Below are 25,771 nucleotides of genomic sequence, written 5' to 3' on the forward strand. Positions count from 1 at the left end.
TAGAGCAGCACACTGTCAACACATTGTCCTGAAGTGTGTACTGCCATGATAACATAATATTTATGATGTGGGAAAATATGGTGGGTGGGTCTGATAGAACGTTATCAAGCTGTATTGAAATTAGAAGTTGTTCATTGTAGCTGTAATGAGCTTGAAAGACATTTTTAATGCACCGCTGGTCATAGCAGAGATTAAAACGCCCCTTTTTTGAGACATAAAGTCTCCTGATATGAGTCTTGGAACAATATTTTTCCTCGCTAATGTTCTCGTGGGTTCTTTTAGCTTGTGTGTCGCACATGCTCTCGGATGATGGCGGGTCTCTGTGGCATTTCATTTCTCACTCAGCCATGGATGCCGTCTCACTGGGAATGGAATAATAGAACGGCGCTCTTGATTTATTCATGCAAATGAATGTGAGCACGAACAGCTGGGCTGGTGGGCAATTCCTCCAGAGGAGCCGCATTTTCTTCCCTGTATTCTTTACAGTGGCCAACGTTTGACCCACTTATGGCAAACACTCGACACTCAGAGGCTCTTTATGCTGCATGATTTCCATAATGATGGATTGGAGGCCCCCAAGAATAGCGTAGCAATGAACCCATCCCTCAACGTGCACCTATGAACAAAACGTGAGCGGCAACTTAAATAAGTCAAAAAAGAAGCACATTTGTACTCATTTTTTTGTGTTCTTCCTTTATATTATACTTGTGGAGGTTATGTGTTCTGTGAAAACCAACTTTGAGAACTCGGGGTAGCATCAGGAAAACTTTCTGATGTTACATTTACAGCTTTCAAGTCATTTAGACGCACACGGACATTGCATTTGGAGAATGGCACATTGGAGACTGTGAGCTGCAAAAAGACAACAGAAAAAAGTCACATTAGCGCAATGTAACGTTACTTGAAATTGTTTCCTCATCAACCTCGTCTAATTATGTTGGAGTGGAAAAACACAAGTATACTGTACACACACTCTTGAAACTGGTTCCCAGGCCTAATGGGAGTTATTCTTTAATTGAATTTTATTGAAGTTGTTGAACACTACTTTTGTCTACAAAATGATTAAAGTCAAATTCAATTAAAAACACCCACGCAGCAGAAAGCAAAAACGTTGCATCTTTAATTAATGTATTGGATTGTATGCACAATTAGGACCAGTGTTTGTACTGCAAATGTTGTATTTTTGGTGATGATCAAGTGCAATGTTTTCCCTAACTTCTGAACAGCCAGCTAGATCACAAGTCTCCTATTTATACTCCACTCAGCTTTCAAAGGGACACTATCGTGCAAAAGTAGCATTTTTGCAACCATTTTCTGCAAATATACAGTATTTTACTGAATTTTACAGTTAAAAACACATTTAACAGTCATACTTTGCTCATGCAAACCCTTCATACAAGCACACATCCACTCATACACACTCACATGCACACTTGAGGAGAGAGGTGCACTTGAACTTTAACAACTCAAGGTTTACAGTATAGACATTATTAGATAAAATACCCAGATATTGTATATATATATACATATATATATACATATATATATATATATACATCCATCCTGCTCTGGCTCAGGATCAGCAGGCTATCAAGACCATAGCAAGATGGATGAATATGCCTCGGCATCAAGGATCCTCAGGAAGTGATCACAAGATCACCTCCCGAGGATCTCTCCACTGTTCACACTTCAAAAAGAAAAAGAAAGTCACAGGGCTTGATCAGATGCAAAACAATACAAAATAATGTCACAAAAAAATAAAAAAAATAAAAAAATAATAATAAATAAACCGTGACAAAACCATATTAAAAGTGACACACAAAAAAACAATAGCAGTGTAGGATCAATACAAAAAATAATAAAGATAATAAAAAAGAAATACAACTACAAAAAAGATGGCAGTTTTGTTTTGTTTTTGTTTTTTTTGTTTATTTCCTTTTCTTTAAATGTCTATAAGTTATGATTCAATATATGTCAGTAAAGGTTTCCAGATGAGTTCCCATTTATTCATATTTGTAGAGTTTATAAATCTTATTTTTTCAAGAGTCATTACATTCACAAGTTTTTTCACAATTTTTGCAACCATTTTTCCCATATATTCTTAAGGGACAACACGAAATAAATGAAACATAGTGTACAGTGGACACTGTCTACTTTGACTTACATATATTATCCAGGTTTAGAGTAGTCAGGGTACAGCTACTTTATTAAGTTAATTCAAGTGTATTTTATCCAGTATTATCTCTTGAGATTCTTTCGTCATCTAGCTGATGAAAGAACAATTTCAACCAAAGAAGGAATTTCAGTCTGTTTGTTTTCAAGAAGTACACAATCATATTAAACTTTTAAATAAAAATATCAAACCAATGTTTTAATTTTGAGACTTAAAAGAGGTATTTGGATAAGATTAAAAAATATTTAATAACTTTTTCTTGCAAGTATGTTTATAATTTTTCAAAAAAACAATATCAAAAATATCCCTCCCCCCATTCATATATAAAGAATGCAAATTTTTGTAAGGTAAAATAACGTGTTCCTCTGAAAAAAAAAAAAAAAAAACATTTCCTGTTACCCTTTTCATTCAAAAAAAGTTTTTGCTCACAACAGTTATTACTTTTTTCTTGTAATATTGCAAATTAATCATCGTAATGTTAAAACTTTTAATAACTGTTAAACAGTCACAGTCACAACTCTGGCATCATTTTGGCCATTATTTATGCGCTCAATAGATTCTCCTTTACGTTTGTTCCTGAGTTTTTCCTGATCGTTTGAGCTTTTAATGCGCCACTGAGTCAACTGACTGAAACATTACTGCCACAAGTGATGGAAAAGTCTACAACCGAGCACCGCTGCAACCCAAATGGCCCAAAGTGTGATGATCCCTTGCCCGGATCATGTTTTGCTTACCGTATTTTCCGGACTAAAAGGCACTTAAAATCCTTTCATGTTCTCAAAAATTGACAGTGCGCCTTATAACCCGGTGCGCCTAATGTACGGAATAATTCTGGTTGTGCTTACCGACCTCGAAGCAATTTTATTTGGCACATGGTGCAATGATAAATGTGACCAGTAGATGGTAGTCACACATAAGAGATACGTGTAGACGGCAATATAGCGCCAGTAAACATCACCATGTTCCATTGAGAATATACTGTAGAACATCACACAGAGCGCTCAAAAAACTGTCATAATGTTTTAGTACGACTTTGAAACCGCACCGCTTGATGGATTGTCGGCGCATTAAGGCTACCGTAGTCAGACATACGACTATTATTATGGCGTGTGTATAAGGACTGCAAAATGGCACCTATTAGCAGACATATTATCTGGCGTTTTGTTTTGCTATATTATGCAAAACCAACTTTTCTTACCTTCTGGTACCTGCTGATCTGTATTTGTGATCTGCATAAGTCCTGAAAATGTGCTCGCGTTAGCCAATGTAGTCCGTGTGGACGATATAGTCGATAAGCTTCTTTTTATCTAAAATAAAGTAGCATAAAGTTCTAACATATATGTGTCAGTAGTCTCGCATGAAAGCGCTAAAAACTACCGGTGTAGTGAGTATACATTATTCACCCAAGGAACTTTAGTAATTAGAGAGTTCTGGTCAGGCGGTTTTTCACGAAACTCATTTCCAGCATTGTTGTTGCACTGGTGAGCCACAGATGAGGAGATGCTCCTCCATTATTGATTTAAGTAAAGTCTGGATGTCATTAAAACAGTTAGCTCTATCTTTTGACACTTCTTCCACTCCCGTCCTTGCACGCTACACCGCTACAACAAAAATGACGGGGAGAAGACGCTGTCGAAGGTGAGCCACGTGAATAAAACCACCCACAAAACGGCGCATCCTGAAGCGACTGTCAGAAAGCGTCTAGATGATCTGTAAAACATAATCTATGCAACCTTTTGACCAAAGAACCACCATTACATGTTATGTAGACCACAAGGAAGTGTTTTTAATTTAGAAAAATATATATAATATGACCCCCTTTAATGTCTTTGTATGAAAATAGACATGAATAATGGTCCGGAAAATTTGGTATATATTGTAAGAAAAACAGTTGCTTTTGTTTACATTAAGCAGAAATAGTATTTACTCACCTAATTTTGATCTGCATGTGTCAATCACACCTGGTGCAAAGGGGGAAAAATTGTTATTGCCAAGCTTCTCCTTAAAACACTTTATCATATTAGTTTTGAATTGGCAACAGCATGGCATAACTCTTAATGAGACACGGGTGACTTATTTTCCTTTTGGACACAGGACAGGGCTTTCCTATATTAAGTTCTCACCACGGCATTTTATAGCGGCCTCGTTAAGTCGTTAAGTGGGGGTTTTTTTGCAGGAAAGTGTACATACATTTTGCTCAAGCCAGAAAAAAAGGGCACCCACTGGGAAAATTATGCACAAATTTATTAGGATAAAAATCACAGCAGCATATTTTACATTTATATTGTAACGAATGGTCAAATTGAATAAAAAAATCTATGTTTTTGACATTATTCAAGCATAAGCAGCATCACACTAATAATATACCACAATGTATCTGACCACTGTTGTAGTTCAACTTAAGTTATTTGCCTGCCTGATTGCCTCACAACTCAGTGTTTGTGACTACTTGTAACACAAACAATGTGAGTTCCAGCCACTGATTATATGTTAATTGGTGATGAAAATTAAACCTCTTATTTTTTCCCTTTTTCCTGCAAAATGTCCCATATCTTGAAATGGTGGGTATGCCCAAAGGCGTAGCACCTAAAGCACCTAAAGCCCCACCCCCCTAAACCCCTCAATAATTCCCTGTGCACACACACCTATGTATGTTTACATGCACTAAAAAAAACTATAGCAGGAATTTGTTTGAAACCAGCTTTTGAAATACGTGGGGAAAAAAAACCTTAATTGGGTTTTGGATTTGAACATATGTAAGATAAACTCCCTAAATAAGTTCTTGTTTTGTTTTACAAAAAAGTGGCAACAAATTGAATATATATAAAGTGTCAATAATATGCATTTAAATGATCATATAACTTGTCATTATTCACTGAAATATGTTTATAAATCTGTCAAGTTGACATACTTCAGAGTGTAGAGATTATCCGGTTTACGTATAATTATCATCAGTGGATAATAAGAACCATTATAATACATCATTACTATTATGATTAAAATAGTGCCTGGAGGTTAAAGGGGAACATTATCTATCACCAGACCTATGTAAGCGTCAATATATACCTTGATGTTGCAGAAAAAAGACCATATATTTTTTTAACCGATTTCCGAACTCTAAATGGGTGAATTTTGGCGAATTAAACGTCTTTCTATTATTCGCTCTCGGAGCGATGACGTCACAATGTGACGTCACATCGGGAAGCAATCCGCCGTTTTCTCAAACACCGAGTCAAATCAGCTCTGTTATTTTCCGTTTTTTCGACTGTTTTCCGTACCCTGGAGACATCATGCCACGTTGGTGTGTTGTCGGCAGTGTTGGGTTAGTTACTGAAAACCAGTAACTAGTTACAGTTACTAGTTACTTTATTTCAAAAGTAACTCAGTTACTAACTCAGTTACTTACACCAAAAAGTAATGCGTTACTGTGAAAAGTAACTATTTAGTTACTTCTTTTTTTCTTCTTTTTTTTTTAAAGCTCCCATTAATGCCCTTTTTGCCTTCATTTCAGTACTGTTATTGCACTGGAGAATAATACAATCTGTTGATCCACTTGACATACATTTTTATTTTCCTTTTAACATAATTAATGAAAAACAGTGCAACATAAAAAGGCATTCCTCCTTTCTTTAAACTTGGACCAATGACCATGAATAAAAAACAAGTTAAAGTGCAACATAAGAAGGCACATCATCTTCCTTGAAACATAAAGCCTGACATCTGGAGTGATGCTGCTGTCTTCCACACTTGGAGCCATGGATTGTAGAATACTTGTTTTCAGTGGCAGGATCATTGACACAGATGGTGAAGTTTCAGTGCTCAGTAGAGATGGAACACTTTTGAGGGGTTTAAGCACCTGGAGGACCTCACCTGCCACTCTCACATCATCATCAGACAGGGTGACATTTGTCTTCAGGGTGTTGTGGGTCAATGCAGAGTATATAGCTGCCTGCTGCTCCAACATATCATAAGTGGAGTTCCACCTTGTTGGGACATCATATATGAGCAGGCAGCTTTAGCATTTCTTGCTTTGTCTTAAGCACATGAGCAGCTGTTGTGCTTGGGTGGAAGTAAGAAACCTTCCTGATCCTCCCAAAGAGGCGCTCCATCCTATTGACTGAGATTCCCTTCTGTGATGCCAAATTCACTACATGTGCAAAGCACCTATCTGTGGTCCCAGTCCTGCCTCATTCTCTGTAATTATTAGATTTTTGGCATTATCACGTGTGACTGGGATATCTTTATCTTCCAGTCCTCCACTGCTTGTGTCAGTACCTGCGCAAGGTGACTCTCGTAGAGGGGGCGTGTCTTCTCATCTCCCAGTCTGCTGTGATGAAGTGAGCGCTTATAGTTCCGCTGGACGTCCACCCGTCTGTCATGAGCGCAACAGATGATGCTCGGGATAGTTCATCCACAACTTTTTTCTTCTCCTGCTCATAAAGATCTGGCACAATCTTATTGCTGAAGTGGGTGCGCGACGGGATGTCGTAACGTGGTTCAAGCACGTTCAGCATGTGTTTAAAACCCTCGTTTTGCACAACCGAGTCTGCACTTATAAACACACCGATTCAATGGCGGGGGCGTTCAAGCTCCTCCGTTACTCCGCTCGCCATGACCACGCTGTGTGTGGACTGAACGTGCCAACAACTTTTTTTCCCCACACCCACACCCACACACACATAGACTGCGCCTCTTTTCTTCTCTCCGGCTTGTGACAGAGGAAGATTCAGAAGAACGACACCGCAGCGCTTCTGTTTCTAGCCGATACTACATCAAAAGTAACGTAAAATAACGCAGTAACGCATCATGTAGTAACGGTAACTAAATTACTGAATAAAAAAAAATAACGCGTTAGATTACTAGTTACCGCCGAAACTAACGGCGTTACAAAGTAACGCGTTAGTCCCAACACTGGTTGTCGGAGGGTGTAACAACACGAACAGGGACGGATTCAAGTTGCACCAGTGGCCCAAAGATGCGAAAGTGGCAAGAAATTGGACGTACACTTTACCGACGAAAGCTATGCTACGACAGAGATGGCAAGAATGTGTGGATATCCTGCGACACTCAAAGCAGATGCATTTCCAACGATAAAGTCAAAGAAATCTGCCGCCAGACCCCCAGGAAAAGAGAGCGGATGAGGGTATGTCTACAGAATATATTAATTGATGAAAATTGGGCTGTCTGCACTCTCAAAGTGCATGTTGTTGCCAAATGTATTTCACATGCTGTAAACCTAGATCATAGTTGTTAGTTTCCTTTAATGCCAAACAAACACATACCAATCGTTGGTTAGAAGGCGATTGCTGAATTCATCCTCGCTTTCTCCCGTGTCGCTGGCTGTCGTGTCGTTTTCGTCGGTTTCGCTTGCATACGGTTCAAACCGATATGGCTCAATAGCTTCAGTTTCTTCTTCAATTTCGTTTTCGCTACCTGCCTCCACACTACAACCATCCGTTTCAATACATGCGTAATCTGTTGAATCGCTTAAGCCGCTGAAATCCGAGTCTGAATCCGAGCTAATGTCGCTATACCTTGCTGTTCTAGCCGCCATGTTTGTTTGTATCGGCATCACTATGTGACGTCACAGGAAAATGGACGGGTGTATATAACGATGGTTAAAATCAGGCACTTTGAAGCTTTTTTTAGGAATATTGCGTGATGGGTAAAATTTAGAAAAAAACTTCGAAAAATAAAATAAGCCACTGGGAACTGATTTTTAATGGTTTTAACCCTTCTGAAATTGTGATAATGTTACCCTTTAAGCATCATCCTGATTTTTTAAAACTTAGTAATGCCTCGGTTTGTAACTTTATTGAGGGTCCTTGAACACACCACAGTTATTGGCCATGAGATCCATAAGTGAAACCTGTGCATTATGCTCTCCTATGCTGCCACTGACAAATGTATTACATTTTAACGTTTCTTCTATTACCTCATCCTTGTTCCAAAATGATAGTCCTCTGTGTGAATGTTAAAGGTGAGGTTTGATGACTTTATGACGTCAGTGTTGAGTGTAATGAACCATTTTGCATTTTGATAGGGGAGTGTAGGTAGTCTTAGACAATCTCCATTTGAGTCAAGCAACCTTATTATTAAAGTTGTGGTAAAAAATGTTTACAACGTCAGGAGATAACACAAATATTATTATTACCTGTTGGCCTCATACTGCTTGTCACAGGATACGTATCAAAGGCTTGTGAGCGACGTTGAGCAGTTTATGGGAAGAATTCTCACCATGACTCAAATATGAAATATCAAACATATTTGTGAGGAAATGATGACAGAGAGTAACTTTTATTCGTAAATGAATGAAGGAAAAACATCCCAGCAGACACAAGACATTAAAACAACGTTGAGAACTTGTTGAATTAGGTCCTGACGTTGAGCAACTCAAACATATTATTGAAACTACATGCTTTTTGACGACGTTTAATCAATGTCGGTGTTATGATCTGTTACCCGGATCATGTTTTGTTCTGTTAGTTTGACTACCTCAGTTCTGTTTTCAGCACCCATGGGTGCTGATTAGTTTCACCTGCCTCTGATTAGTGTTCGGGAAGCTCACCTGCTCCTGGGCACTAATCAGAGAGCTACATATTCCTGTCTTTCATCACAGACTGTCTGGCTGTCTAGTTTGCTTCCACGCAACAGTTACGACGTCTATTCCTACGACCCCAGAGCTAAGCTTTGCTTTTGTTTGCCTGATTTTATGGTAAGCTTTCACGCTAGCTATTTCCTTAGCTTAGCTTCTCGTGCGATCGGCACGCTCGTCTTTTTGTAGTTTTTGCATGTTTCATAGATAGTAAATCATTGTCTCACCTGCACCTTTGCCTCCGGAGTTTCCTGCTGCATAACTACGCGACCATGTCGTCTAAGTCGGCTTCTGACGTTGAGTTGATCATTGAATTTTGGTAATTTTCCGACCAATATTTTACAACACAAAATACAACGTTGAAACAACATGCTTTTCGACAACATTTATTCAATGTCAGGTTGATTTGACCATTGGAATTTGGTCATTTCCCAACCAACAACGTCAGACATCATCCATCCATCCATCCATTTTTTACCGCTTATTCCCTTTGGGTTCGCGGGGGGCGCTGTAGCCTATCTCAGCTACAATCGAGGGGAAGGCGGGGTACACCCTGGACAAGTCGTCACCTCATCGCAGGGCCAACACAGATAGACAGACAACATTCACACTCACATTCACACACTAGGGCCAATTTAGTGTTGCCAATCAACCTATCCCCAGGTGCATGTCTTTGGAGGTGGGAGGAAGCCGGAGTACCCGGAGGGAACCCACGCAGTCACGGGGAGAACATGCAAACTCCACACAGAAAGATCCCGAGGCCGGGATTGAACTCACGACTACTCAGGACCTTCGTATTGTGAGGCAGACGCACTAACCCCTCTGCCACCATGCTGCCCACGTCAGACATCAACATTGTCTTAATTGACAAATACAACTATTTTCCAATGTTGTTTAAAAGTCAGTTTTAAAGGACATGTTTGTATAATCAACGTTGTATCAATGTCGTGTGCCTGCTGGGAGTTGGGTTCCAACAGAAAGGGTACTTTTCTCACGCAGGGCTAAAAGGCCGATGCTTAAGGTTTTTGATTGATTGATTGAAACTTTTATTAGTAGATTGCACAGTACAGTACATATTCCGTACTATTGACCACTAAATGGTAACACCCGAATAAGTTTTTCAACTTGTTTAAGTCGGGGTCAATTCATGATACAAATATATACTATCAGCGTAATACAGTCATCACACAAGTTAATCATCAGAGTATATACATTGAATTATTTACATTATTTACAATCCGGGGAGGTGGGATGTGGAGGGGGGAGGGTGTTAGTCAAGGGTTGAAGTTGACTGGAGGTGTTCTTTTAGTGTGGTTTTGAAGGAGGATAGAGATGCACTTTCTTTTACACAGGTACCACTAGGTGTCTTATCTGTGCACGTGCCTGGTTGTATGGAGGCGACATGAACTCATTCAATAGTGGTGTCTACAACACATTTCCTGAGGTTACAAAATTCCAAACAATTTTTCACTCACAAAAAACTTTTGATGAAACAGACATTTTCTGAAGAGGACAATTCCAAGTAGAACTGTAAAAACATACCGTGGAACGAGGCCCATTGATTGCGAAAGCTTCCGACTCCAGCAGCTTGTCCTCTTTGCCGCATGAGCACCCGGAGGACAAAGTGGTACTTTAGACACGCTGGGAGATTTTGAAGGATAGTTTTGTCCCGCGTCCCTCATGTGAAACGTAGTCACACACAATGTCCCTTAAGGTGAAGGTAAACCAAAAACCTTTGTGTTAATATGTCGCAATTCACTTATTGCAGCGTGCCTCATTGAACATCTCCTCCATTGCCTCGATGCACTGACTTGCATCACAATCGCTTTATTTGTGTTGCCGAGCCCCATCAGGCAGATGCAAAGCCCCGTTTACATGCAGAATTACCCCACGGTCTGAAAGGCAGCCTCAATATTATAGGTTTGGCTTTCACGCTGAAAAAGGCATCCATACCTCTGCCATACCCAAGCATCTGGCACTGGGAGGCGAGCCTATTTTGCGCACGTTGCGGCAATGTGATTTCATGGCCTCTCCCTGATCATCCCGAACACACGGACACGCCTTCACTGTCACGGTCTTCATCCCAGCGTAGAGCCCTGCCAGGATCCAAATGGTATTGTTGGCAAAAGCGCGATGAACAATGGAGCTTTTGCATCAATGGGGATTAGCCTCACATTCCCCTCTGAAGTAGCACCTGACTGGGACGGGTTGTGATAGCGGGTGGGGAACGGGCCAGCTTTATCCTCCGGCTTGTAATGCCGAGGCCCGTTTGCTTGATCCGGGGAATTTTCCCTGTCGTTGCCGTAGTGCACGGACAGGTGCTTTGTCGCGCCTCAGCAGGGAGGAGAGAAAAGGAAAGAGCGATGAGAGAGATTACCTGTCTGCTTGTTGTCAGGTGCTAGTTTTGGGATCATATGCTTTCTGTTGAGAATGTGTAAATGGAACAGTAAGGAATTGTTTGTTTTGCTCCAGGATTCTCCCCCGACAGTTGGAAAGTGCAATTTGAGGCCATTTGTTGTACATTGATTCATTACTAAATTTGGAATGTTACAGATGAACAAACATTTTGTGGTAAAAGGAAAATAACACATACAATCAATGAATCAAAACTTTATTTATATAGCACTTGTCATACACAGGCAAGTTGCAACACAAAGTGCCAATTAAAAGGGTTGAAAAGGAAACGCGCACACACACACACACACACACACACACACACACACAGACACACACACACACACACACACACACATTCACATATATATTTCTGTATATATATAGTATAGTATCATATATATGTATATCTATATATGTATACATATACAGTATGTGTATATATCTGTATATCTATATATGTATACATATACAGTATGTGTATATATCTGTATATCTATATATGTATACATATACAGTATGTGTATATATATGTATATATATATATATATATATATATAGATATATATATAGATATAAAGTTAAAGTTAAAGTTAAAGTACCAATGATAGTCTCACACACACTAGGTGTGGAGAAATTTGTCCTCTGCATTTGACCCATCCCCTTGTTCACCCCCTGGGAGGTGAGGGGAGCAGTGGGCAGCAGCAGTGGGCAGCAGCAGTGCCGCGCCCGGGAATCATTTTTGGTGATTTAACCCCCAATTCCAACCCTTGATGCTGAGTGCCAAACAGGGAGGTAATAGGTCCCATTTTTATCGTCTTTGGTATGACTCGGCCGAGGTTTGAACTCACAACCTACCAATCTCAGGGTGGACAGTCTAACCACTACATATATATATATATATATATATATATATATATATATATATATATATATATATATATATATACTTATAATACCTGGGTATTGTGGCCAAACAATTTTTCTTTATTTCTAAAATCATATGGGCAAACATAAGACCTTCTGGAAGAAAGTTCTATGGTCAGATGAAACAAAAATCGAGCTGTTTGGCCACAATACCCAGCAATATGTTTGGAGGAGAAAAGGTGAGGCCTTTAATCCCAGGAAAACCGTCCCTACCGTCAAGCATGGTGGTGGTAGTATTATGCTCTGGGCCTGTTTTGCTGCCAATGGAACTGATGCTTTAAATGGGACAATGAAAAAGCAGGATTACCTCCAATATCTTCAGGACAACCTAAAATCATCAGCCCGGAGGTTGGGTCTTGGGCACAGTTGGGTGTTCCAACAGGACAATGACCCCCAACACACGTCAAAAGTGATAAAGGAATGGCTAAATCAGGCTAGAATTAAGGTATTAGAATAGCCTTCCCAAAGTCCTAACCTAAACATGTGGACAATGCTGAAGAAACAAGTCAATGTCAGAAAACCAACACATTTAGCTGAACTGAACAAATTTTGTCAAGAGGAGTGGTCAAAAATTCAACCAGAAGCTTGCCAGAAGCTTGTGGATGGCTACCAAAAGCGCCGTATTGCAGTGAAACTTGACAAGGGACATGTAACTAAATATTAACATTGCTGTATGTATACTTTTGACCCAGCAGATTTGGTCACATTTTCAGTAGATCCATAATACATTCATAAAAGAACCAAACTTCATGAATGTTATTTGAGACCAACAAGAATGTGCTCCAATCACTCTATGAGCGGAATATACGTTAGGTCAGGAAAAAACACAGAGTTCTATTTCATCCCTACAAGCCTGTTTCACAGGTTTCCTTGCTCTTCAGGGGATTTGATAATACATATAATATAATAAAATCCCTACAAGCCTGTTTCGCAGGTTTCCCTGCTCTTCAGGGGATTTGATTATATATATAATATTAAATTAAAAAAACCTGAAGAGCAGTGAAACCTGCGAAATACAGTAATACAATTAAAACAATGTATGCATTGTGCCCTTAGCAGTCTTGCAGGAATTTGTGTTTGTGTGTGTGTGTGTGTGTGTGTGTGTGTGTGTGTGTGTGTGTGTGTGTGTGTGTGTGTGTGTGTGTGTGTGTGTGTGTGTGTGTGTGTGTGTGTGCGTGTGTGTGTGTGTGTGTGTGTGTGTGTGTGTGTGTGTGTGTGTGTGTGTGTGTGTGTGTGTGTGTGTGTTTATGGAACTGAGGGATGCACAAATACATCTGTATTCAATGTGGTTGTTTTTACCATAAATAATATAATTTGCAGCTACATTTAAGTTCCCTGCTTTGAACTTTTAGCATATGTTCCTTTTACCCCTGTTATATTCCTGTTTGTTTCCATGGAAAGCTGCCATACCTGGAATGCTTAGATCTAAATGTATATGAAATTATATACAGTGCATCTAAATTGACTAATACCATTTTTGCTTTATGATTCACATAAACCCATCTTTTGATTTTTGTGTCGACTGTTCTGACCGACACATTTTGTGTTTGATTGTGCTATTTGTGCAGTGGCCAGCATCCAGAGGCTTCCAGCTGTGTCAGTGATGACCGACATCAACTTCCCCATGAAGGGCCGTAAAGGCATGGTGGACTGGGCCCGCAACTCTGAGGATAAGGTGGTCATTCCAAAGGGCCTCTTTGTCTCCCAAAGTGCAGGTTTGTCTCCCCAGTGTTTCGCAAAGAATAGCCTTACCTCAAAAGACACCATCTCCAAACCGAGTTACACATTTGTATCTGATTTGTCACAGTTTGGAGCTTCCTATTTTTTTTTTTTCATTCAAGACCTCCAGCAGCATTTTGAGATTATACAAAGAGTTACTTTCTAACTTAGATTTAGACCTAAACAAACTTTATTTATCCACACAGTAGCTCAGTTTCAAAGGATGGAAAGGATAATGCAGGTATTAAGTAGATTAAAAATGTACCATAGTAGTAATATAGAATATAACATATATGTAATATTTACATATTATGTATACAGTATATAATATATACTGATATATTATATTATTATATTACATTTTTATATAATATATACAATATATAACAAATCCCAATTACCATGTACAATATTACAGTATATGTAACAGCTGCAGCAAAAAAAAAAAAATACAAATAAAAAATAAAATAAAAAGGGCAGCATAAAATAGAGAGTAGATCCAGCAGAAAATATACATTATAAACAAAGAGAAGTAGCTAACATAGCTAACAGTGAAAAGTCATATTTTCTATTTCAAAATAAGATCTAGACAGATAGATAGTACTTTATTGATTCCTTCAGGAGAGGTCCCTCAGGAAAATTAAAATGTCTATATAGTCATCTTGTTCAGTCATTTTTTCCCAAAAACTCTATGATTTTTACTGCAAATTATTCCAGATCAATGAATCATTCATGCACAATGCCAATCCACACATTTAAATCGTATAACTACCATAATAATATTTACTCCATTGGATCTCATACTATAACTTGTGCATTTCATTTAACCCTCAGGGGACCCAGGCTTCATTTGATGTCCATTCAATAATTATTTGCTGTATTTTGGCCATATTTTTGTTGTGTTACTCCATAATAAATTATTTTTCTTCATACGATTTGTTTCATGTTAAATGTCAAATTTGTTCACAGGTGTATGATACACACGCAGTTATTCGACAATACTCCAATCCAAAGCCAAACAGAACAAATAAGTCCTCCATGAAAATTATGACTTTTTTTTTTTTTTACTTTTGTGCTCAATCTCACAACTTCAGCTCTAATCAAAAATACCAAATATGTAAGTTTTTTTTTCAATTATTTTAACCCTTTAGAGCAGTGCTTCTTAAGAATTTTCTGTCGACCCCTGCCCTCAGGAAGAAGAAAACATTTTGCGCTGCCCCAAACTCTCCGCCGCGACTATAAACAATATAATTTGTCCAATAAATTGTTTTAAGTACACCTCTGCATAACATTGCTTATTAACATTAAAGAAAATACAAAATAAAGAAAGATAGTTGAACTTCCCTTTTTAAAATAAATGTTTTATGCACGCCGTTGTCATGTTGCGACATTGCTGGTTTTACGAGCAGAGGAGCATGTTCGGCAGCGCACAATCACGCAGTACTTAAAGGCAGACAGTGTGTGGACACAAGAGGGAGAATGGACGCATTTTGGCTTAAAAACTAAAGATAAAAGTGAAGCTATAATACTTAAACGCCACTCTACAAGAGGTGCTTTTAAACATGGCTATCGAGCTAGAAGCTAACGTCCATTCGCAGTCGGCAGTGTTTTAGCTACTTCTAAATCACTAATCCTTGCCTCTACGACAACAAAAAAAGTAAGTTTCTTACAAATTTCATCGCTGCAGGATGAGGAATCACTAAACATGCTTCAGCTAGCGCTCCTCAATGTAAACAAACGCCATGGGTGGATCTACACCTGACATATACTGTAATGATACCAAGTACAGGAGCGTATTTAGTCGATACTACTATGATTACGTCAATATTCTTTATCATCACAAAATCTTGTTGCCTTTTTTTTTTTTTGTTTTTTTTTTTTGTTTGTAAACTCAGGAAATATGTCCCTGGACACATTAAGGACTTTAAATATGACCAATGTATAATTCTGTAACTACTTGGTATCGGATCGATACCCAAATTTGTGGTATCATCCAAAACTAATGTAAAACACCCAAACAACAGAAGAATAAGTGATTATTACATTTTAACAGAAGTGTAGATAGAACATGTTAAAAGAGAAAGTAAGCAAATATTAACAATACATTGACAAGAATGTTAATAATCCATTTTCTACCACTTGTCCCTCATAATTTTGACAAAATAAATGAATAAGAAATTATACAATTATTACTGCATACGTCAGCAGACAAATTAGGAGCCTTTGTTTGCTTACTACTAAAATACAAGTTGTCTAGTAAATTCAGTATTTTATTTAAGGACAAAAAAGTGTTTTTCGATTCATTTTTTTGTTAAGATAAAGCCAATACTGCCTTTAATTGTGGTCCCCTTTATTTAGAAAAGTATCAAAATACATTTTGGCACCGGTACCAAAATATTGGTAATGGGACAACCTTACAAGAAACAATAACAGAAAAGATAACATTTTGCTTTAAGTGGTTCATTATGTCTTCTTATTCATATACTTTTCAAATAACCACAGTAACCTATCACCTATCAAAAGGTAAAAATGTGTTCAATAATACCAACAATATTGTATGAATACAAGAACATTTGAAAAGTACAGAAAATATTCAAAGTGCATTAACTTGTCTGAAATTTACTTAGGTTTTTTTTTTTCTTATTTAACTTATAAAACATTTTTTAACAACTTGAACCATTTGATGCTGAAATATAAAATTAAATAATGCAATGAACATTAATAAAAAAAATCATCAGCATCTTTAACTCAGGAGTATATTACATAAAACACTAGAAAACAAAAATTTATCAAACAAATTTATCTTTTTTTCTTTAAAATGAGGAAGTTAGGATTAATGACTACAATGAGCACGTTTTGCTTTTATAAGCGAGTTTGAAGCATGATGAGTATAAAGCAGGTTCCCCCAGCCCAACCCCCCACCCCACTATTTGAGAAAGACTGCTTTACAGACGTTTTTCATCAAATGATGTCACAGTTTTAATAAGTACACATTTGCATAATATCAGTTATTTTACTATTTGACTTTCACTATATGACTAACTCAAGTTTTGTTGTTTATAGACATGGAAGGATCGCCTGTCTTCATTTTGGGAACAGTTCTTTACAAGACCCTTGGACTCATGCTACCTTCACCAAAGTAAGAGCACTGGGCCACCTGGCTGTATTTCCCCGCCTGCCGACAAAAAAATCCAAACTACAAAATGTTTTGATCATTTGGGAGCTGAAGAGTTGTCGGTTTTCCCGTTCAGAATAGTAGATCAACTCGTTGCAGTAAAATATTCCTGACTTCCTTGTCTCTGGAACACCTCAGAGACATTGTTCCAAGGAAAGAGAGATCAGAAAACATTTTGAGGGACTAATGCAAAAAGTAAACGTGTTGATGTTTTGTGGGATTGGCTTGAAAAAGTTTAGGATATTCCCTAAAAATGTAACCTTAAAATGTTTGCAGGGTATTAAAAGGTGAACTGCACTTTTTTTTTTTTTTTTTTTGCGTGTCATTAACAATCTTTTTTTTTATGCATAGTAACTCGTAAATAAACGCTAACAAAAGTCAGCTAACAATGGAAGTAATGGGATTCGCTCTATTCCGCCTATAAAGCGCTCTAAAAACATCCAAAAACCTCTATCAGCATTTTGTATACATGCTGTGTATGCTGTGTATATATACATGCTGGGCTGGTGTGGTTACACGTGGTCTGCGGTTGTGAGGCCGGTTGGATGTACTGCCAAAATCTCTGAAACGCCTTAGGAGACGGCTTATGGTAGAGAAATGAACAATCAATTCACGGGCAACAGCTCTGGTGGACATTCCTGCAGTAAGCATGCCAACCGCACGCTCCTCAAAACGTGTGACATCTGTGGCATTGTGCTGTGTGATAAAACTGCACATTTCAGAGTGGCCTTTTATCGTGGTCAGCCTAGGGCACAACTGTGCAATAATCATGCTGTTTAATCAGCATGTTGATATGCCACATCTGGGAGGTGGGATGTATTATCTTGGTAATAAAGAAGTGCTCAATAACACAGATGTAGATAGATTTGTGAACAATATTTGAGCGGAATAGGTCTTTCGTGTATATAGTAAACAATTTAGATCTTTAAGTTGATCTCATAAAAAATGGTAACAAAAACAAAAGTGTTGCGTTTATATGTTTGTTCAATATAGTAATAGACAAATTCATAGTAACGTAATATTTACATATTTTGCTCATTAAAAGCATAAAGCGGCATAATAATTTATCAGACACATCACAACGTTCGCTATTTCCTTCAACAACAACAACAACAACTACTACTACTACTACTACTCATGGCAGACTTCATGAGAGACAACAAATACTTTGGGACAAATGATGATCCACAACCATAAATCAGTTTTAGAAGCTGAGTGATGGGCAGATCCAGCAAGTAGCCCTATTGCTAAGTGCTAAACCAGAAATACTAACTACAAACATAATAAAACAATCACTTACTGTACAATGTCTGCTCTTCCTGGGATGCTGATTAATGGGAACTGTATATATTCCCGTTTATATGAAGAATTAGTCATAATCCAGGTAAAAAAAAGAAAAGAAAGAAAAGAAAAACAAAACAAGTGTCTTTTTCTGTCTTTCTCACAATCTCCAGGTCTAGGTTGACCAATTTCTCGGTTTATGGCCACAACTTTCTACTATACATGTGAGAGGCATGATTAATCATTTACAATTAACTTTCAACAACTCAGAGGCGATGTAGCAGCTCACCAGCTCAACATGTCAATAGCTGCATAAGCTTGTTACCGCTCTGGGACCACCTACATGTACTTCCTCTGAGTTAGCATTTATATTGTCAAATAATATTGCGAACATTTGGTGAATATTCAGGTCACAAGATGTAAATGAAGTATTGTTGGTGGTTTTTGGATGGTTTTTTAGGGCTTTATGGGTGCAATAGATTACTCCCTTTAGCTGCATTGTTTTCCACCTCGTATTTTAATACCATTGTTACATGTGACTTCACATCCGGTTGCAAACTCCACACCGGCTCAAGCACTAGGCTGGGAAACAAGCATAGATTATTGCAATGTTGCAACTTTCCATACCAACAAAACAAGAAGGTGCTCAAAATCAATATAATATATAATGTAATGAAATATGACAATATAACCTGGTCCCTACACACCGGAGCTCTTATAAAAAGAGCTCAGCAGCTCATGCACTTTTTGCGTCGGATGAAAAGAGCACAGCTCCCTCCCCCCATTTTCACCACATTCTACAGAGGCACTATAGAGAGCCTGCTGACCAACAGCATCTCTGTCTGGACTGGAGCCTGCAATGCCTCAGACTGGAAGTCTCTCCAGAGAGTGGTGAGGACGGCGGAAAAGATCATCAGGACTCCTCTTCCTCCTATCCAGGAGATCGCAAAAAGCCACTGCCTGACCAGGGCTCAGAAAATCTGCAAAGACTCCTCCCACCCCCACCAAGGACTGTTTTCACTGCTTGACTCTAGAAAGAGGTTCCGCAGCCTCCGAAGCAGAACCTCCAGGTTCTGTAACAGCTTCTTCCCTCAGGCCGTAAGACTCTTGAACGCATCATAATTAAATCATCCCCTCAACTCCCCCCAAAATGGATTAACTCGCTGGAATAAAAAAGACAATATAACATACATCCATAAAAGTGGACGCATGTGAAAAAGTGCAATATATTTATCTGTACAGTAATCTATTTATTTATTTATATATATTTATTTATTTTATATGTATATATTTATATATTATTTATATATATTTATTTATTTATATATGCACCTTATTGCTTTTTTATCCTGCACTACCATGAGCTTATGTAACAAAATGTTGTTCTTATCTGTGCTGTAAAGTTCAAATTTGAATGACAATAAAAAGGAAGTTTAAGTCTAAGTCTAAGTCTAAAAGTACGGAAAGGTTCCACTTTTCAAAACGCGATGCTAATTAAGGATAATTGTATTTACCATAGACATGCCACTCATTAGCATCAGCAATTTTACATGGCAATTTCAACGCCTCCAAATTTGGTAATGAAAACTCCAATGCATGTTACAGTCAAACAGATGGAATGTAATAAGTACACTACTTACAGTACAAACACTTTGTAGACTGGCACAATTAACTTAATGGCAAAGACTACTTCTTGACTAAGACAACCCTCTACAGTCTATACACTACTGCCATTTAACATCTTGGAATTGCAAATGCATGCAAAGTCTACTAATAAATAATACAGTACAAATTAATACTTGCAAATTGTAAGAAAACAAGATAACAACTGGACAGTGCAGCTCCGAGTTAAATATTGAATTTTAAAATTAAATGTTTTTGAACAAATAACATTTATTAGCACATTCAAACACAAAAACGAGTACTGAAAATTGAGTATTGGTACCGATTACCAGGTAGCAGGAATTTGTACCGTATCAATTCAAATGTGAAAAAGTACCCATCCCTGCTTTACAACACACTGATATTTTACTGGAAGAAGTGATAGGAATGCTTTCTAAATGATTGTGGTAGGTTGCTCTGCAAGTGTACTGCACTTTTTGCATCAATTTAAAACAGGTTGCCTCTAAATGAAGTCAAATAAGGATTCATTATTGCATGAATAATTATAGGTAAATAACTAAGAAAAAGCAGCAGGGTATCCCAAACAAACACCTGATGTCAATAAGTCCCTTGGACCAGCATGACACACAGGGACAGGGCAGCCATTGCACTGGCAATGTGGCGTTCACAGGTGGAGCAGCTGGCATCCGTACGCGTGTACGCCTCTCAGCAGGATAAGCGCAACAAGAGGTGTCAGACTTGAGGGTTCTCCCTTTACCAAATGTCAAGCTTGTGATTTCCTAAAAAGAAGTCGAGGATTACTTTCTTCCCTCTAAATGCCGTCGTTCTAGCACTCTAACAGCGAGCCGGCGAGTTCAACAATAAGTCGTTTTATGTCCATTTTGCAGTCCGTCACTAAAAGTGACTTAAAGCATATAAAAGGTCTGACAAAAGTATTCTCAGCTCCTCTGGTGCTAGAAGGACAGCCTTCCTTTGTAAGGATAACACTTTTTCTATGCTTGGAAAGTGCTCCTTTTTTCAAAAAGAGAACACCCTGTCGACTGTAAAATCACTGGCAGGTATAAAATCCCGACCTTGATGAGAGTATTTTGGACCTCAGGGCATTCAATCGATTGCAACTGGACTGTTTGGTTTGTCTTAGTAGATGTTCCGCCTCTCATTCAAGTAGGCTTCATCAGTTCATGCTCATAGACTTAGATTGGTCAGATCAAAACTAGCGGATGGTGCCAAAACCCAAATTATGTATACTCCAAAACCAGGAGGGTGTGCCTTGGCAAGAATGGTTTTGCCCTATTGTAGAGAGAAAAACAACTGTTTTGATGCATCACCTCCCTGTTCACCTGTATTCCAACCCAGGATGCAGTCGAGATTGTGAGGCAACGTCTAATAGGTGATCACACTTTACAGGATAGATCTATACTAAATCTTACTTTCAAATTATTGGAACGTTTTACTGCCAAAAACATGGTTGTGCCTTGGGATCACCTGTATCCCCAATAGCAGCAAACCTTTACATGGAGGATATGGAAAATAGAGCTTTGAGCTATTTTAAAGGAACAGCAGCAAGTCATTGGTACAGATATGTGGATGACACATGGGTGAAAATCAGAAATCAATAAGTGCAAGTCTTCACCGAGCACATTAAAGGGGAACATAATCACAATTTCAGAATGGTTAAAACCATTAAAAATCAATTCCCAGTGGCTTATTATATTTTTCGAAGTTTTTTTCAAAATGTTACCCATCACGCAATATCCCTAAAAAAAGCTTCAAAATGCCTGATTTTAACCATCGTTATAAACACCCGTCCATTTTCCTGTGACGTCACATAGTGAAGCCAACACAAACAAACATGGCGGAAAGAACAGCAATCTATAGCGACATTAGCTCGGATTCAGACTCGGATTTCAGCGGCTTAAGCGATTCAACAGATTACGAATGTATTGAAACGGATGGTTGTAGTGTGGAGGCAGGTAGCGAAAACGAAATTGAAGAAGAAACTGAAGCTATTGAGCCATAATGTATGCAAGCGAAACCGACGAAAACGACACGACAGCCAGCGACACGGGAGAAAGCGAGGACGAATTTGGCGATCGCCTTCTAACCAACGATTGGTATGTGTTTGTTTGGCATTAAAGGAAACTAACAACTATGAACTAGGTTTACAGCATATGAAATACATTTGGCAACAACATGCACTTTGAGAGTGCAGACAGCCCAATTTTCATCAATTAATATATTCTGTAGACATACCCTCATATCAGCAGGCCAGGGAAGCTAGGGTCGATATTCTTCTCTTGACGGTGTGAGCCAAGACATCCAGGGGGTTTAGCTCGCTCGTCTGCGGGAACAAACTGCCGCCATTGCTTGCCGTGCTACCGAGGTCCTTTGTGCCTGAATTGCTCACACACTCCGGCAGATTCAATGGGGGTCTGGCGGCAGATTTCTTTGACTTTATCGTTGGAAATGCATCTGCTTTGAGTGTCGCAGGATATCCACACATTCTTGCCATCTCTGTCCTACCATAGCTTTCATCGGTAAAGTGTGCGGAACAAACGTCCAATTTCTTGCCACTTTCGCATCTTTGGGCCACTGGTGCAACTTGAATCCGTCCCTGTTCATGTTGTTACACCCTCCGACAACACACCGACGAGGCATGATGTCTCCAAGGTACGGAAAACAGTCGAAAAAACGGAAAATAACAGAGCTGATTTGACTCGGTGTTTGAGAAAATGGCGGATTGCTTCTCGATGTGACGTCACATTGTGACGTCATCGCTCCGAGAGCAAATATTAGAAAGGCGTTTAATTCGCCAAAATTCACCCATTTAGAGTTCGGAAATTGGTTGAAAAAATATGGTCTTTTTCCTGCAACATCAAGGTATATATTGACGCTTACATAGGTCTGGTGATAATGTTCCCCTTTAACTCAGTAGACAAAAACATCAAGTTCACACATGAGGATGTCAAAGACAGTAAGTTGCCTTTTTTGGACTGTGATGTCCACATTGGAGAAAACAGGGGGCTCCACACATACCGATCAATACCTACTTTTTGACTTTTTTAACACAAACTGGGCAGTATCAGAACCCTACAACACAGAGCTTATAATGTTCCTACCTGCCCAAAGGCCAAAGAGAAAGAGCATAGGCATTTGAGGGAAGCTCTCAAAACCTGAGGTCACCCCAGCTGGTCGTTTGTGAAAAGTGCTTTCATTTCCAGAAACAACAAGAACAGAGTGGATGAGGAGGAAAAAGGTGACAGACGTGAAAATTTTGTCATTCCATGTGTATCATGGCTATCTGAGAACCTCAGACAAATTTTTAACCAACACAACATTCCAGTACACTTCAAACCAGGCAACACCCTGAGACAGAGACTAGTGCATCCTAAAAACCGGACACCCCACACCCACAAAAACAATCTGGTGTATGCTATCCAGTGTAATGATGAAAGCACTGATGTGTTTATTGGGGAAACAAAACAACCACTGAGCCGACGCGTGGCACAGCATAGACGGGCAAGCGACCTGCACCTCAGGGAGAAACAGCACTCCTTCGAGAACAAAAATGTACAGATTCTGGATGGGGAGGACGGATGGTATGAAAGAGGAGTGAGGGAAGCTATCTATGTCAAGGTTGAAAAACCATCCCTGAACAGAGGAGGTGGTCTGCGACACCACCTGTCTTCCCCATACAACACTGTCCTTTCAGCCACTCCTAAAAGACTCAGCAATTTAGCACAGTCTTTAGTTAGAAACATGCCATTTGTGCCATTTGTTTAAAACTGAAGTAATGCTAACGTGGGGGGCTCATGACTGTTTTGGACTGGTAGTAGTTGATCCACAGCGATCGTTCTGCCACACAATACCTCAATGCTAACAAGAGGAAATTACACTTCAACAACTGTCGTTGGCTTTGACAGTAAGATTGCTTGTTTGCATCAAAACAGTTGTTTTTCTCACTACGATAGGGCGAAACCATCCTTGCCCAGGCACGCCCTACTGGTTTTGGAATATACATATTTGGGGTTTTGGCCCCAGCCACTAGACTAGTAACCTGACTCTCGCCAGATCCTTGTAGTTCGCTGAGCTCCACACAAGGATCTGGGAGTTTTCAATAGGAAAAAAATGGTATGTGATTGGATAAACCACTTGTCCGTTATCTTGAAAAGACGTGCTACTTCAACCACTCACATCGAAATCAACCCGTGACGCTGATGAGAGTGACGCTTGGAAATTCAAACCCGGTCGGAAGAAGAGCCAAAACCACCAATAAATGCCTCCAAAACCGTTCTCTGTTCATCTTTTAAATAATTAATATTCAATAGATTTGACAAAACAGTTGCAATAGTAGAATCAATATCAGCACACAATGCATCGAGGGGTGCGTGCCGCCATTGTTGTTTGAATCAAACAGTCACTTCGGCGCTACGTCACATCTTTGAAATCCCGCCCGGCGATCCTGATTGGTTCATTATTTTTTGCTATCTTGAAGGAGTTTGCAATACCTCAAGCGAACTACAAGGATCTGGCGAGAGTCAGGTTACTAGACTAGAGCTGACCAATCTAAGTCTAAGACTAGAACTGACCGATCTGTGAGCATGAACTGATGAATCCTACTGGAATGAGAGGCGAAACGTCTTCTAAGAAAAACCAAACTGTGTATTTTTTCGATCGATTGAATGCCCAGAGATTAAAATGACCTGGAGGAATGAGAACACTCATAGACAGTATTTTGATGTGTACATTGCACATTGGACTGCCACAATTGGCACAGCTTTTATACTCTTGCCGCTTTGTGCATAGTGCATCTTTGAAAGCATTTCTGTTGATTACAAAGTAATATGTGAACGTTTTCCTACCAGAGAAAATAACATTCTGCAGTAGAATTATTTGTCCTGGCACAACATTGTATAGAATAGCCTGCCTTTTATTTCAAAGTGTTGTTGCTTTGTACAGAATCAAGTAGAAAATGAAACTCGAATCCTTGAGGCATACAAAAAACATTATCTATCACACTCAATAGCCACAACATTGAGTATGCCCACACAATCTAATGTGATCCAACTCTTTGTGCAATTGTTACGGTAAAGAATTTGACATATTGTGTAGTGAACGCATAAAAATAATCATTGTGTCCCACCAATGTATCATTTCAATGTATGGTCAGTTTATTTGTAATCACAAAAAAGATCACAGCTTATATATATACAGTACAGTATATAACAGCAGATTCCTCAACAAAGTAGAACTCGTACAATTTATTGATTACAGTTGCAGTTTTTTTCACTAACAACGACAAACTCTTTGTGCTTTCATCCACCTATACAGTATTTTCACAAAGGGTGAAAAAAAAGACATCATCTTACAGCAGCACAGTCTTTTTGGCTGCTAGTGTTGTAAAGTTCCCTGTGAGGTATTCAAGATGATCTTACGCTATTTGGAGACAATTATATTCCCCCAGTTAGCCATGCACTCGCCTCTTGTGTTTGCACCTTCGGACGTGTTCCTCCAGTCTGCCTCTGTCAGGCTTGGTTCGGTTATTTCCCTGTAATGTCTCTGTAATAACCATTTAGGGTTTGTTTTGAACTCCAGTTTCACTTTACATATTGAAGTGTTTATTATTGTAAGTATGCATTTTTTCATTTGTGTGAAAAAGACAAAAGACATTGCTAACTTAATTATAATTATCATAAAAGTTTTTTTTTCTAATTTAATTAATTGATTTGATCGATTAATCGTAGAAGCCCTAGCTAGTATCTACAAATGAACTATTCCCTTATAATTAGTGCCTGGTGTTCTCTGAACTTAAGTGAGTCGGCGGTTTTCAAAGTGTGACGTGGGCCTCCCTCAAAAGTGTCAGGGAATATGCAGCGCAGCTTGA

General features: G+C 38.8%; 1 protein-coding gene across 10 annotated transcripts in view; it reads left to right on the forward strand.

Moving 5' to 3' along the window:
* The window catches only part of adgrb3 (adhesion G protein-coupled receptor B3), a 355,792-nt gene that overhangs the window by 242,237 nt on the left and 87,784 nt on the right, over positions 1-25,771 (forward strand). For all 10 annotated transcript variants that reach the window (XM_061958821.1, XM_061958809.1, XM_061958771.1 and 7 more), the window contains 2 exons: positions 13,658-13,804; positions 16,872-16,947. In XM_061958821.1, the coding sequence (XP_061814805.1) occupies positions 13,658-13,804; positions 16,872-16,947 (223 nt within the window). The remainder of the gene's footprint in view (positions 1-13,657; positions 13,805-16,871; positions 16,948-25,771) is intronic.

Source organism: Nerophis lumbriciformis, linkage group LG02, assembly GCF_033978685.3.
Source record: "Nerophis lumbriciformis linkage group LG02, RoL_Nlum_v2.1, whole genome shotgun sequence".
In the NCBI taxonomy this organism is placed as follows: domain Eukaryota; kingdom Metazoa; phylum Chordata; class Actinopteri; order Syngnathiformes; family Syngnathidae; genus Nerophis; species Nerophis lumbriciformis.